This window comes from Branchiostoma floridae, chromosome 11 (genome assembly GCF_000003815.2).
Source record: "Branchiostoma floridae strain S238N-H82 chromosome 11, Bfl_VNyyK, whole genome shotgun sequence".
Classification (NCBI taxonomy): Eukaryota; Metazoa; Chordata; class Leptocardii; order Amphioxiformes; family Branchiostomatidae; genus Branchiostoma; species Branchiostoma floridae.
Genome location: NC_049989.1, coordinates 7,920,861 through 7,936,773, shown reverse-complemented (window position 1 = coordinate 7,936,773; position 15,913 = coordinate 7,920,861). Strand labels below are relative to the sequence as shown.

The 15,913-nt window shown below is 38.1% G+C and overlaps 1 protein-coding gene across 4 annotated transcripts in view; it reads left to right on the top strand.

Moving 5' to 3' along the window:
• Positions 1 to 15,913, top strand: part of LOC118425793 (rabphilin-3A-like) — a 51,760-nt gene that overhangs the window by 11,611 nt on the left and 24,236 nt on the right. For all 4 annotated transcript variants that reach the window (XM_035834884.1, XM_035834881.1, XM_035834883.1 and 1 more), the window contains exon 2: positions 8,232 to 8,440. In XM_035834884.1, the coding sequence (XP_035690777.1) occupies positions 8,364 to 8,440 (77 nt within the window). In that variant the 5' untranslated portion in view covers positions 8,232 to 8,363. The remainder of the gene's footprint in view (positions 1 to 8,231; positions 8,441 to 15,913) is intronic.

The following is a 15,913-nucleotide window of genomic DNA, read 5'->3' as shown; positions in this document are numbered from 1 at the left end:
ACTCTGTTCTACTATCAGACGTTCTAATAACTAGAAAAAAAACGTTCACACACCTTGGCAAAATGCCAGCTTTTTAAAAGCACTTGTTTCCTTCTGCAGGGATGGTCAACATGACGATAAAATACCAAGAAGAGCAAATATGTTGTGTTGTAGGCTTATATTTGTACTTGTAGAAGGGACACTTCTAAGGTACCCGAGACTGTAGTTGTAGAAATGAAACTTATTGGATAGTGTGGCTACCAACTTTGTTGGTGATGCCAGTCTACCACACTAGTGTCACTTTTACTACACCAGTACATGTCTTAAATACAGGAATGAATGCCTTCTTGGCTCTGATACCACGTTTTGCCCCTTTATTTCTTTTTACAACAGTCATCACAACTTTATGGTGCCTATTTTTGAAAATGATGCCACCTTTTTTTCACCCAGTTTTTTTTTTTTTTTCGCCCTATCGCACTATTTTTGCAATCTGCAGAGGATGTCATCCATAAAATTTACTTGCTGTGGCCTAAAGGTGGGCTCCCACTGCACTCGCGTCACGATTGCGTCGCTTCGGGGTTCGTTCATTGTGTCACTGTTGTGTTATTTTCGCCGATTTTCTGTTGCACTCCCACTGACATGCGTCACTGTTGCGTTTCTAGACTAAATTGACAGGTTATCGGAAGTCGCAGCGTTGTCAATGTATGAAAAATCACTGTATAATGATGAAAATGCCTAACAATGAGATTTATAATGAAATAATTTCCCTTGTGATGATGCTTATGCTTATGAATGTTACTTATGTTATATGATAACCTTGAAAGACTTTTACAGTAAAAGAAGTAACCCAAATGAATGGACACGAACCATATACCAGATTTGACTCCATCGCTTATGTGTTTTGCAACAAGTACGTGTAATGGTGTGTGTTAATTTGCATATTTCACAAATGAAAAATCTTGATATTTCCTACGTTTTAATAGGAAATAGACAAAATATAACCGTGATACTGTTGAAGGCATGTTGGCGTCACTGTTGTGTCACTGCTGTGTTACTCTTGGGTCACTGTTGTAACTGAAAAACTGTTGTAAAATGATATCCAAAATGTATCCAAAATAGCTTTTCAATAATAAAATGATGTTTACTTTTGATACTTGGTGCAAAATAGACAAAATATAACCTTGATACTGTTGAAGGCATGTTGGCGTCACTGCTGTTTCACTGTTGTGTTCTCTTGGGTCACTGTTGTGTCACCCTTGGGTCACTCTTGGGGCATCTTGCCAAATGCGTTATTTTTTAACTTCCAAAAAAACGTCGCGCTTGCTTGTGTCACCTCTAGGTTTGCTTGTGTCACCTCTAGGTTCGCTCGCGTCACCTATAGGTGACGAGGGGTTACGTCTGCGTTGTCGAACCCCGAAGCGACGCAAGCGTGACGCGAGTGCAGTGGGAGCCCACCTTAATGGATTTCAAAGCTTTTTTAAAAACATTTGAATACATATCGTTGAAGGAAACCAATTTTTTCCATGGCTCTCTCCCCAATTTCCATGTAGAAATGTTAGGCTAGACCATGTGAAGGTAAACATTCTGTATTTGCTTGCAAATGTTACCTTTCTAGTTAAAATATTTTTCTATTAAACCTAGACTCTACATTGCAAAGGGATTCAAATAATGTCACAATATATCTGTTACCAGTTACCAAAGCAGCCTGATTGTTAAAATGCTCTTATAATGTTTTATAATTAATACAATTTACAAAAATCATCTTTCCATATTTAGATGTAGTAGACTTTATTGTTTGATACTTAAGTGTACTTTGGCTCTATGTTAGAATGTACATGTGCTAGTTAGATACGCGATACATACAATACATGTACACTATGAAAGCCCAGGTATTGTGTTGAATTTGCAAATTTCTAATTTTAGTTTACAGACTGTCAATTATAAAAGGAAGCAAGAATTTATGGTCTTACCAAAAGTCATAACATGTTTTATGGTATTATGAGAGCTGTTGTAATATGGCTCCATAACGAAATAACGGTTCTTTACAGATCAGAGATTCGAATTCGTTCCTGTGCTTGGGGCATTGGTATTAAAGGCCGATAAGGGACTTCCTAGTAACTAATTTCCAGCTACATTACCTGCAAGCACATTTTGGTGTAGAAGACCAGAGATTATAATTTCTGGGATATTTGCCATCCTTTTGTGTTGGTGAGGCCACTTAAAGATATCATTGCAAATTAGAAGAAAATTGCACAAACACTATGAGATGATAATTTACAGTATATAAACCTTGACCCAGAATTGGTAGTGAATGGCTCAGCCCTTCCTATCCCCGAGGGACAGTGCTTTACATCATGATCCTCCAGGCTGTGGGAGAGGTAATACCTACAGGTCATAATCCCCTGCATATTTAATGGCACTTCCCTGCATCCCCATCTATCTGGACATACAAACCACAGCGAATGGAAAAATCCATACACATGCTTTAGCGGATCGTTCTTAGCAGGCCAACCGCTAAGATCCAGTGGACAAAGATTACAGGGTGCTGACACCGGGCTTTAAACATTAATACCGCAAATAGCTTGTGCCAATCTTGCAAACCTGAGCTGTGTAAGAATTAAGGACACTAAGCCAGGAAAGACGTACATAGAATCGGAATTGGTACGTAAGATGTGGAAGATTGTGGTCTGCAAGCAATTGTGCCAGGATATGGTATCAATAATTCAGTGTGGTAATTTTGTAACAGTAGCTAGGAGAAGAATTTGAATCTGGAACCGAGCTATAAGCCATTGATTTGCCAATAGTGTGCTGTTAAAGAAGATGATATGGCTTAACCAAGAGCGTGACATTCACGTTCGAGTTTCTATCCTGCAATATATTCATCATCCCGGCTTTGCCTAGTGTCCAATAACAGGAGAGAAATGGAACTGTCCAAATCTGTGCAACTGCCAATAGCGTGCACAAAATGGCATTTTACCTCACAGTTTTGTACCAATGTATTACAATGATAAGCTTCAGTATCCCTGGTATTTGTTGATAGATAAAAAGGGCCTTGTGTAAAAGTGGGGAAGTCTTCTTTCATGTGACCACTAAATGCGTGAATAAAAGAACAATTTGGACATTTTCTATCATTTAAAGACCCTGTTGGTTTTGTTCTTTTCCTCAACAAATGAATGGAAGCCATTGTTAACTTTTCCTTCTTCCTGAATCCCCATTGCCAAAACAAATCAAAGACTAGAAAGGCAACATTTTTGAAAAAATGCAGGATGTGGGCGAAGGGAAAAGAAAGGAAAAATCGCAAGAAAAGAAACAACTAGAATGACAACATTTTCGCGAAAATGCAGCAAGTCTTTCCCGTGGCCTTTTTTTGAAGTTTAAGTCAAACTACCTTACACACAATAGTAATTGCCATTAGGTGCCCCGTATTCTCGGTTCACCCCTATTCTCGGCCTTTACCTGACGTCACGGGTTGTGCTGTGTAGCAATTATAAAGCTGAAATTCATGATCAGGTTCAGGTCCGGTACCGTACCGTAGCCTCCATTCCAAATTTGACTTAACGCCGCAGGCGACAGACATCGACGATACAGTATTTGGCTGCCGCGGCCGGTATGGTCCGAGGCGTTGACGAGCCCCCCTCCCCACATGGACTGTCCGACCGTTTAAACGCCGTCTTTTGAGGGCAATTAAAAAATAAATAACAAGGCGTGTAAACTGAACGATGCTCTGTTTGCAAGATAAAATTGTTGTAAATATCATAAAAGAAAAAAAAAAAGGACAACTAAAAGAAAGTTGTTCCCGCCCGGAATCGAACCAGGGTTGACCTAGCGAAAAAAGCGCATACGTGGCAGGTGCTTTAGCCATTCGGCCAAGCTTGCCGTAACGTTATTGCCGGCATTTTAACAGGTAACATGTATACAGATGCAATGCGTAGCTTGAACACGTCCGTTCACTGTTTAATTTGCAAGATTCCAAGGTCCCATTTTCTGAAGATAATGTTTTTCTGTGCAAATTTATCAATCTTGTTCATTCCGTGGCGGGCAACTTCTTCCTTGAGCGCCTGTTTGGTCGAATGCATGGCCGATTTACTGCCGCGTCTCAGCTGCTATTATAAAACTGGATGCCGAATGACATTTTGTGTTCTCTGCGTTGATAGGTCCAGCTCTGACGTACACCCGAGACAGTCTGAATTTAGGCCAATCAAAAAGCTGGGAACGCGGAGTATTTGCTAACAGCTTCCATTTTTCTGAGTTTTGATTGGCTATTATCAAAATGGATGCCGATTGTGTCCTGTGCGTTGATAGGTTCACCTCCGACGTACAACCGAGAAAGTGCGACTTTAGGCCAATCAAAAAGCTTGAAACATGGAGTACATGGAGGCTTCCATTTGTTTCTGATTTCCGGTGAAATACTTGTAAGAAAACTATATGTGTGGCTTCGGCTTCGCCCACATAACTAACTAAATTTCAGTACTCATGCAATCACTTAGCATGCACACATAAATTGTATCTTCTTATTGATTTAAGACAATACATTTGTTGCTTGTTGGTTGTCATTATCAAAGTCATAATGCATGTCAGTATATTGCAACAATCAATATTTAGAATATTTCAGTCAAGGCCTAATGTACAATGAAATTTATGACTTGAAAGCAAGAATTGTGAAATTTTGATAAATGGTGGAAGGAAAATGTTATGGACTTTTGATTAGTAATCATTTACCCGCCTTCAGAATTAGATTAGAACATGTACATCTTTACTTACAAAGAGACAAACATTGGTGAAAGCCTTTTTTGTTGTGGCAGCTAATGCATTTTTAAAACATAGCCTCTTTAGCATTGTATAGTGTGTATTTTAGTACATGTATAACCAGATGGCATGTAGTTCATTATACACATAACACAGTACATGTATATAGGCAAATGTACGCTTGAGTCAACAACTACATTTTGTAAGGATCAATTACTTTTGCTAGGATGTTCATCAAATATTTATTGCCCCTGATTGACGTGTAATCTGAGCTATCGTATCGTTATTGATGTGTGTGTGTCTGTAGTCACTACATAAAAGGGTTGGCCAGTAGGCCTAGGCCTGCTAATTAATTCACACTGAAGGGACTGTTTTGTTGGCAGTATTTCTGACGTACTGAGCAAGGTAGGAATGTATGAAGTCTTTCTTGAACTCAGCCCATTTTAATGAAATATATCAATAACAGTCTAAAATTGATTATGAACTCCCTTATCAGAATTCAAGAGCTGTATGTCAGTGTTTGGTTATCAACTTGGTCTAGCGGGAAGGTGGGGCCAAGCGTATCATTCATGACTTATAATATAACCTTTACAGAGTATCCCAAAGTATTTGGAAAATCTTAACCAAAATATTACTTTTTGAATCTCCCAGTTACCAACTGCTCAACTGTGTGCCTGCTACAAGTTGAGCTACAGGGACATCTCCATGTTGAAATATGGAGAAGATTCATAACTTTCAGTCTCAGTGGAATATATAGAAATATAATATAGTTATTCTATTTGAACCAACAGGCTTCAGGCTATATCTGGAAATTATGAAAAATCTGACATTGTGTACTTTTTTTTTGTACAAAAATACTAAGTACATGTACAATGTGTATCAATAAGTATTTAATAGAAATCAAATTGGGATATTACATATTATTGGTTGATTTGATGTTGCTGAATTAAGGTACAATCATGATGTACAGTATATTTAAAGAAAGGTTACTATACACAATGTATTGTTTTACTAAGCTAGCCTCATGTGTACAAAACCAAACTAGAAAAAAAAATCAGTACATTTGATTTACATGTGATTTGCTACAAAAATTACTAATATGTAGCAGGCTTCCAATGCATGGTATAAAAAAATTGTGCTTGTGTAAACAGACAACAATCAAATTTATGTGTACTCAACTTACCTGTGGGGTTCATGCATATGAAAGGCCAGACTTTATGCACAATGCTAGCTTTATGACCTTACCAACTTTATGGACCCTTCTCTATACTGTAAATTTCAAACAAGAGAGGCTATTTGAGAAGAGTACTTGGCGTAAAAGAGCCTATAAAAGATAAATTTCTTAAGCTTCAGATAGGAGTAACAGTTAGATTTTAGAATCATGACTGTAACTGAATGTGACATTATTTCATGGAGCAAAAGCATAAAAAATGTCACTTTTGTCTGATGAGTCTTTGCATCACTAAAGCTTGGGGTCAGGTCTTTGGAATTTTCTACTAGTAGTATGTAGTTTTATTGCTAGTACTTCTTACTAATCTTAGTCCGTGATCAGGACAATTCGAAGAAATTCTGTACAATTTCCCGCAATTTTCTAAGTCCGGCACCATTTTTTTACCAGGCCATTGACGTCACTACTATATGCCCACGTGCATTGTAAAACCTTACTGAATACAGATCACATGTAAAGCCTAGCCTTATGAGTATATCCAGCTCAAGAGTTACTGACAACTTTATATCCAGACTTTACATGTAAGACTGGGGATTTGGACCCAGACTTTGGTCTCTGAGCTGTTAAAGTTTCATCTATTTTAAAATCTACTCATCAGTCTGACAACGCTGCCTTACAGGATGTAAAGGTCGAGCTTCAAGTTCAACTGTCACCCTTAATTGTGGTCATTAGGGAGAGAATCGTGACCTGGCATCCTGTTTGCAATGATTGTGGGATTCACTTGCCGCAATCTTGGATTCTAATGTCTTCTTAAGGGTCAGGGGCCTTTGGTATCTCGGAGGGGGTCAGGCAGGTTTGACTCCAGGTGGTGCCCAATTTGGATCATAAGATTTGCTGTACCTACATGTAACGTTGGCATGCTTATTTATTTCTTAAGCTTCCTGGATCAAATATTCTTGTCAAAGTTTTCAAAAAGTTGAAAAAGGAAAAATGCTGTCTGTTTCCTGGAAAAGTGGGCAATGCCATATGATGTCCTGGGGCTAGATGTATTAACAGAACATTGGTGTTATAATGTGCAATATCTATGCTACTATGCACAAAGGAAGCAAAGGAGCTGTATCCATACTAATTTTTTTATCCTGTACCTTGTTATATTGAAAATACATGTTGTAATACTTGAAGGTAAGTCATTTTCAGTGTATATATTAAAGCTACAATGAACTGGAAATTCAATAATTTAGATATCACCGATCTGTTATTTCTTGTCAAATGAACTGTTGTATATAAATATATATTTGGTATAGCTGAGTGTGTGCTTTGGTTATGCTAGCTATGACTGTCTGTTGATTTTGTAGTCTAAGGCCACACCTTTACACTTACAGTATGTGACTATGTTATATATGGCGCTGCTTAAAATCACTGGGTACACTCCATTTTCCCGCTACTACGAAATCAAATCCCCACGAAATTAAATGCATTTGCAGTACTTGTAAAAACTACCATCTAAGCTGTGTTTCATTCAATTTTCTTTTGCTCTCTCCACAAAGAGATAAGTTTCCTCCATCATTCTCTTCACTTGTCCCCCTTCTATCTCTTGCAGTCATTCCATCGACCATGTATACAGTTGATCATTTATTGTGTCTAGACAGTTTGTCTCAATGATATTGAAGCCATCATCCCCAGTCAAATTGATGTTATCAAATGCCACGGCATTTCCAGCTAAATGGTCAGCCACTTCATTGTAGAAGATACCAGCAAGTCCACACAGGGATTTGTATGAATTGTTGGTTAGATATTTGTATTCCCTAGTAGAAGTCAGAAACATGCCTTGATTTTGCCACGCTGGATTTTTCTTGAACTAAGCTGTGTGGGTCTACTAAAATGATGACTTATGTATCATTATTTATCATCATAACTTATTTATTAGTGTGACTAGTTGTCGTTATGCTGACCAAATCTTAAAGGCTTATGTACGTGCGCACTGCAACACACAGCTTCGACAACCACTATCATCACTAAACTCCCCAAAGGCATGGATTTCACTTCTATCCTGTTCCATCTTTGATGAGACGGGTTTGGATTAAGCCTTCCTGAAGATCTCAGGAAATCATAGATGCCTTGAGATGTGATTACTATGGAAACCTGATACATCATCATTGATGTGTTGCTGCCACAGGCAGTGGTATCAACTTTGTTGTTTGATTGTTCTCACATCTGTGACAGGAAGGAGATTGTGCGCGTGACCTGCCCCACGGGAAGCTTACCCTGTATCACCCTGTCTGCCATATGTACTATACCTGTCAAACTTGCTGATGTGTGGCATTTTCTCGCTTCACAGCTAGGTCCGGCTCTGACGCTGCCTACGTGTTAATGAAAAGACGGAGTCGGGGGATGGTCGTGTGATTTATGTGGGTGGCTACCGGGACCGCCGCTGATCAGGCGGGAAAGACGCAGGCAGACGCGGCACAATATGGGTGAGATGGCATCAGGAGGGAGGATAGATCGATGGGTGTGCCCCAATGATAGACAGCTGGCCCTACGAGCAAAGTAAGTATCTTTCATTTGTTTCTGTGCGTTCTTATTGCTTTTTTTCTTGAGCATTGGGTATTCACATTTTTTTTTGATGATGGAATTTCCTTAAAAATCTACTTTTTATGTTCTTTTCATTTGATGCTGTATTGGTCATTTCTACATGCTTTGTTGCTTATTATATTTGACATCATACAGATACTTTTGCAGCATTTTTTTTAGATTAATAGGTAATACTATGTATTACACACATCTGTCACGTATCACATGTTCATGTGCACGTAAGGCATAGAATTTTCACTTGTTGATTACGTGACTTTTGTACACTGTCACGTATTCTTCAAATGCCGTCGCTGAACAATCGTTATCCGTAAAAATGATTGATGATGGGGAATTTCAAAATTGAGAAAAATCTTTGGGTCTACAAATCTGGTATGGCTCTCAGCCCATACAGCTACATGTATTTATCCTAATTGGTTCCTTTATAAAAGTTCAATCATCCAGATTGTGCAACAGTGAAGCAGATGGTTCTGATAACGCAGCAAGCATTTCAATAAACCTGAAATTTATTTATCTCCACTCAGCATGTTTTATACTCTATTCTCCAGGCATAGAATACTGTAGAGATGTCCTGAGATGTATAATCGTAATTATCTCAACTAATTATTTCTGATTGAAAAATCTGAAGTGTGGAGTGTTGATGAAAAGAATAACTCCTCAAATCTGTTTCCAAATCACATCAGAATTATGTAACAATCCCCACATTTCTTGCCTGACTGGCAGATTAAGAGTCTATCTGTCTTGTTTCAACCTCTCATGATACTTGATGCTTTAAACTTAAGTTGTCACCTGCCAAATTGTATCAGCATATTGCAATTGTGTGTGTTTACGGATATGAGAGACAGTGACTTTACTTAGGGAATAGCTGAAGAAATTTTAATCCTGTCGTCCGAAATTGTGTAATGTTTATGGGTATATATCATTCTGTCATGTTCTAACTTATTGAGTATTGGCAATTCCTGTATTAGCGTCTCCAAGCATTGTTATTTTAGACCCAATTTTCGCAAGATAGGTATTAGATTCTTGCATCATTATTACGATCATCGCAGAAATTTAGTACCCCTCAGAAAATAGCTGTCAGCAATGATGATATCTTCCATTAGGATACACTCAAGCTGTAAATATTTTAAGGATGTACATGCAATCTGAGATGATTGAATTAGCAACTGACTTGAATGATAATTTGGAGGAGTGATTGAGTATTTTCTGAATTTTCCATTTAGTCTGCGTAGACCCAATACAATCATAAATACAGTAGATGACAATCATTAATACTGTAGATGACTATAAGTATAATTATCTTAGCATATTGACTAATGAAGCCATATTAATTAAGACAAAGGGGCACTGAAACCATTACTTGCAAGATGTGATACATAACAATGGACAGCCTAGATTGGTTGGGCACCACAGGCAAGTTTTAATGTGATTTCGTGCCAAGAGCTATCAATTCAAATCTAATCGGCTTCTGAAATTGCTTCATTTTTGTCTTTTCCAAAGACACAAAAGCAGAACTACTTGCAATTCTTTAATCATTAAAGGCTAGATTTGATGTGACTTCATGCCAAAAGCTATCAATTCAAATCTAATCAACTACTGAAATTGCTTCATTAATGTCTTAGCCAATGGCAGAAATGCTAGCGATGTTCCTTTGTAAGGAGTGATGGTGGACCTTATTCAGGCTGATAGCCTGATTTGGTTGTTGGCAAAAGATGCTGACAAGCGATACTGCAAGTTCTTACCTATATATTAGGTGGGTGAACTTGCTGCTATGTGGAGTAACAAGATCATATATCTTACACTAATGTTACATTTTCTATATTCAGCACCAAGGAAAGGGCCCTTGTGTGCCTGTTCTGTGCAGGGTTAACTTCATGTGTGTATTCAGTACCAATAACATGCTTCAAACACAAAGTTCAATTTTCTACTTTGATCAATAAGGAAGGAGTGGTCTATTTGCTGCTTGTTTTATTCCTGGGCAGCAATTTCTATGTGGATTCAATTTTGCTGTCATGAAAGATTTTCCTACTTTAATGTTTTGTCTTAATATGTGCTAGATAGTGATGTTAATGTGTATATGTCATAGACATTTCTACCTGATGTACATGTACGTTTTATATGATAATTTCTAAAGTAGCTTTCCTAAAGCTGTTGACAAGTTGTGATCATCTTCCCTGCAAAGTCGTCACAACGTTCTAAGTCTAATGTCTAGCATTCGTGTACACGTTAATCTGCCTCTAACATGCTATGGGATTATGTTCATTCAAGCGTTACAATTTGGTTAAGTGGGTGCCACCTCTGTGCCATTCTATTCATTGAAGTAAAGTAGTGAGCGGAAAATGGACCTGATGAGATTTTAAGTCTTCTTGGCGCAATGCTGTTTGAATTTTCCAAGCTAAGTTCAATGTCACCTTGAGCTTATCCTATCTATAGAGTCTCCGCTATTTGCTCAGGACTGACATTCTGAAGTGTTCCTCGTGGCAATTTGTGCTGCCATTTGTTTTGGCCTGACCAATGAAGATAAGGAGCAGTCAACTTGCTTCATGATAATCGTGTCACTTTAATATGTACAACCACCTGTTTCTGTACCGGCATTACTGCCTTGTGTTACCACTGTCTTCACCCATCCACACACCACTGAATGAAGCAGCTGAAAAAAAGCTGAAAACATATAAGCTAAAGCCACGATGGATTACAAAGTCCTAATCATGAAAATCCTGATAATGAATAGTTCCGATAAACATCTGTCTCTGATGCCCGTATCTTTCCTGCCACCATGACTTGAATTATGCGGACGTAATAGCCTCTAGGTCCATGTAAGCCATATCAACTGATGTGAAATCTTGTACGACCCCTGCTCTTTATGCAGCCCCTATCTGTCTAATGCTTTTTTTGGAAGCCAGCCATCTAACTCCTACCTCCTCCCATTCAGGTTTAATTTTCTCTGCCTTTCACAGCTGGGACCTGAGAGCTGCCCTTACAGCTGCCCAAGCTATTTCTCAGGATAACTCATAAAGTGTTCCTCTAGTAATCAGGACAGCTGGGACAAGGATAATTGAGCAGTGCAATTCATAACATCCATCTCCTGTCAGTAAGAACAAATCTGGGTGAAAGTAGATAGATGTGAATTATCCCAGAGTGTTTCTCCACAGAACATAAACGAGTGCCTTTATGTGTAACAGTGTCCATGATAACTGAGTCCTTAGCGCTTTATAGGTGTCAAAACGCTTGTAAAAAGTGTCATAAAAGTCTAAATCTTCAACTTGTAAAAGTGTGTTCAACAGTAATCTACAAGTCTGAGTCTGTCAGCCTGTAACGGTTTTTCAACTGTAGTAACAATATCCATAAAGTCTAATTCCTTAACCTATAAAAGTTTTATGCAGTGTTTACCTATGTTGTAAAAGCCTGAATCCTTCACTCATAAAAGGTTTAAATAAATGTGCATGCTTAAGCCACATCTGTAAGTTTATGCCAAAAAGCCCTCGTAGACTTAGAGAAATTGCAAAAAATTGCAGAGACGTTCTACTACCAGTATGGTAGTGTGGTAATATTACGACAGAGAGTATTTCAACATTGGAAGAACGTTGAGTTCATGCTTGCCTCAGATTACATCGGCATGACTTAAAAAGTAGAGTCAGACTGATTAAAAATCATGAAGTTGACATTGAAATATAGTGAAAAGTGTGAGAAGATATATTGTACCACAATACACAGACTTAATTCCAACTGTGTATTGTATATATCTTCCATGTTTGCATGCAGCACCATATACTGTTGTTTTTCACAGTGTACATTTGGTGCCAATAACAGCTCCACTTCCATACAGTATGTGTCCTCAACAAGAGTCAGTTCTAGTGTATATAAAGGTTTTTGCCATTAGGGTTCAGCATCAGGGACAGTTCTATCTTTCCATGTTCAGCACCAAGGACAGACCTGTTTGTCTGTATCTCATACCAGGAGCAACAGTTTCTCCATTTATATATTTTCAGTACCTAATGCATGAAGCTATAGATTTAAGTTATATTTTTCTATATTCAATGCCAAGGATGTACTCATTTTTACGTATTTCATACCAGGAACAATGCAAGTATATTTATGAATAGCAGTTGCATTCATCTATATCCTAGACCAAGGACACCCCATTTGTAATTTGTATAAGCTTTCTTGTACATATACATACAAGAATTTATGTTATAGCAAGTCATTAACACAAGAAAAGTCCCATTTTACTGCATTCAGCTCCAAGGACAGGACCATTTTATACCAATTACATGTATTAAACAGAGACTGCTGAATTATTAGGTATTTTCTACCAATGAGATGTCATATTACAAAGGCACAATTCCCTTTTATATGTCAAGCATCAAGCACAAGAAAGGTTTCTGTCTGTTCTATACCAGGGACAGCTGCAAATTACATGTATTCAACACAAATAACAAGAGACGAGCATGTGATTTATTCCATATTCAGCACCAAGGACAGGCCCATTTGCCTGTTCTGTGCCACAAATGACTGGACTTGTGTTTGTAAATGACAGGTATTGAATACTGGGGAACATAATGGGCATTTGGTCAGCACCAAGGACAGGGCCATTTGTATTTTACACCAGGGCTGTTTGTGACACCAGGGATAGTTTTGTATTCGATACCAATGACAAGAAACAAACACTGGGAAAGTTAAATATTTCCGTGTTCAGCGCCAAGGAAAGCCTTTGTTCCAGTAATATACCAGTATTTGTGTTTGTATAGAATACTGTATATTGTATGGACTGCCTGGCCTAGGGAGTGTTCAGTCCATCTGTATTCAGTATCTAGGACTGGCTCTCTTAGCTTTAAATCAGCTTTTCATATGTGGTAGATTACCTGTCAGAACAATGTTGTTTTCCCATAACATTATGATTGTGATGTAGTAAGCTGCCTAGAGGCACTATTGACTATTAACTAAAAGTGAACAAAAGTAGTATTCCTTTTGTTACTTTGATTGGTTGTTGCCGTGGTATTACCATGGTTACACTTGTAATCATTATCATCAGGCCTAATGATCCCGTTTGAGAAATGAAGGTGCCATAAATTCTCTGTAGTCTTTATTTGAAGTAATAGATACCTTGGATTCATCAGATTATCATCAATGAATATGGCATTCTATACAAAATAGAACCTACTGGTGATTTGTGAAAACATCAGGTATGCTTGATGATCTAAAAGGGGTTAACTATAGTAAGTGACAAGCAACATCTTTATGTAGGCTTTGTCTGTAATCTTAAGTTATTTGGCCAAATAGGTAACAAAATTGAATAACATTTCATGTATCAGATTCAGGGTTTTGCCTAATCCTAGATTTTTTTCATCATGTCTGCTTACCTCTTCCTGTGATTTGACCTCAATTTAATCTCTCTTATATCAGACTCACTGATTTTGTCTCAAGATGACGGAATGACTAGTACTTCTATTTATCAAAGATTCATTAGCCACAAGATTCTGTTGAATATTGAAATAATGCTTGGTAAAACTTTGATCTAAATCGTTATCAAAATGTTGTATTGGTGAAGTGATCAGCCTCACAATCACACAGCAGCAGCCCACTCACCTCTCATCATGAAATGAGCAATGTTCTCTCCTCTAGCCTCCTTGGGAACCAATTTACCACAGAACACTGACGAATCACCCCCACATTTCTCAGACAAAGGTACGTTATTATAGCCATCTGTCATGTCGTTCTCCTGATGAATACAGCGGCCATGGACATAAATAGATGGCGTAAGAATGGATGTACAGCAATGGAGAACACAAATAGACAACATTAAAATGGATGAGGAGATATAACGTTGTGTGTCGCCAAGCAGATTTATTTCACGCAAATTTGTGGGCACATCTGGAACAGTCTATAAAAATCTTGGATCAAATGCAACAGCGTATGGGCTTTGAAATAAACTACAGGCACTGTGCATGCAATGAATGTGAGAATATGTTGAAAAGACAATGCCCATCTTTTATGTTTCAAAGATCCTTGCAATTAACATGGTATTACGGATATTTATTTTAAAATTTGTATTTCTATTTTTATTTCAACCATACCACAGGTATGGTGAAATATATTGTATTCGTAGTGTATTCTTTCTTCTTCTTCTTTCTCCTGTAAAATCTTCCAAACACGTTATCTCCGTAGTTCCTGGGCCAAATGACTTAAAATTTGGCACAAGGGTAGAGTGGGCCAATACCTCTAGGGTTTTTTTCTTCATTTTTTTCAAATCTGCCCCTAAAATGATTTTATTGATTTTTGGGGGGTATTTTTAGACAAAAACTGTCTATGTTGGACCCCTGTGCCCTTGTATTACAACTGTGGATGACCCGAAATTTTGCACACAGTTGCATTGATCATATACCCACATAGATTCACTAACACCTTTGACATACAGTACAAAGTATTGTGCACCACTGCCACACCACACACTTGCTTGATCTTATAGTCAATCTTCCCAAGATGCACCCATTTGATAAATCTCAGGGGTCCAATAATTCACTAGTGTTACTACAGAGTTCCTAACAGATAAAATCTTTCTTTAGAGCCAAGGGGTCTTGATATGTGTTTACTAGAATTTGCTTCAAAGAGGTTATATACGTGTATATAGTGTCAAGATGTAAGCGAGAATAGTAGAAGCAAATACCCAGAGCAGATGATAAGTCGTGTATCCTAAATTGTGTATTTGCGCTTAAGAAAGAGAAGGATTTTAAAAGAGCTCATGCATTAAAGATGTCGCCCTTAAAGATCTCTGCCATTGAGCTTCTTGGCATTTAAGTGTCAGATGTGGCAGATTCTTGTCTGAAGGCACCAGGTGGCAAGGTGCGATATCAGAAGATGTTATAACTTATCTGTCAGATTCTGAGCTGCAGCTCCAAAAGTTTTCATGCATCATTGGTTTTATTACACACGGTCACATTATTGTCAGCTTCTGATAAATGAGAGTGAAGTCGCTTTGCTCTGAAAGGAAATAAGTTTGGTGGCATCAAAGGAGATGTGGGATATTGCATGCATCACGATTACTTTAGGCCATATATATTGAACAAAGTAATAAAGCACCACGCACTATTCCCTAAATCTTATCCCAGCAAGCCTCTTATGAATGGTGATATATGAAAGCCAGTAGGCAGGCTTACAGCTGTCACTCAACAAGACGTCCCTTGCTGTGTTCGTATCGACTTGGACTATGTATTAATTTCCTGGGTTATCTTACTCACAAATGTGTGTGCTTGGACATAGGGTGAGTATCCCCACCTCTGGACCTAGAAGTTAGGAGTTTGAATTTCAGGCTTTGTCCCTAACCTAATTTGCATGCCACTGGAAAGATTGACAGTCTGGGAGTAACGTTAAGCCAGAGGTCCCATGTTCTAGGACAGCAACACCTTGAGTATCTTCTCACTCACTCAGTATATT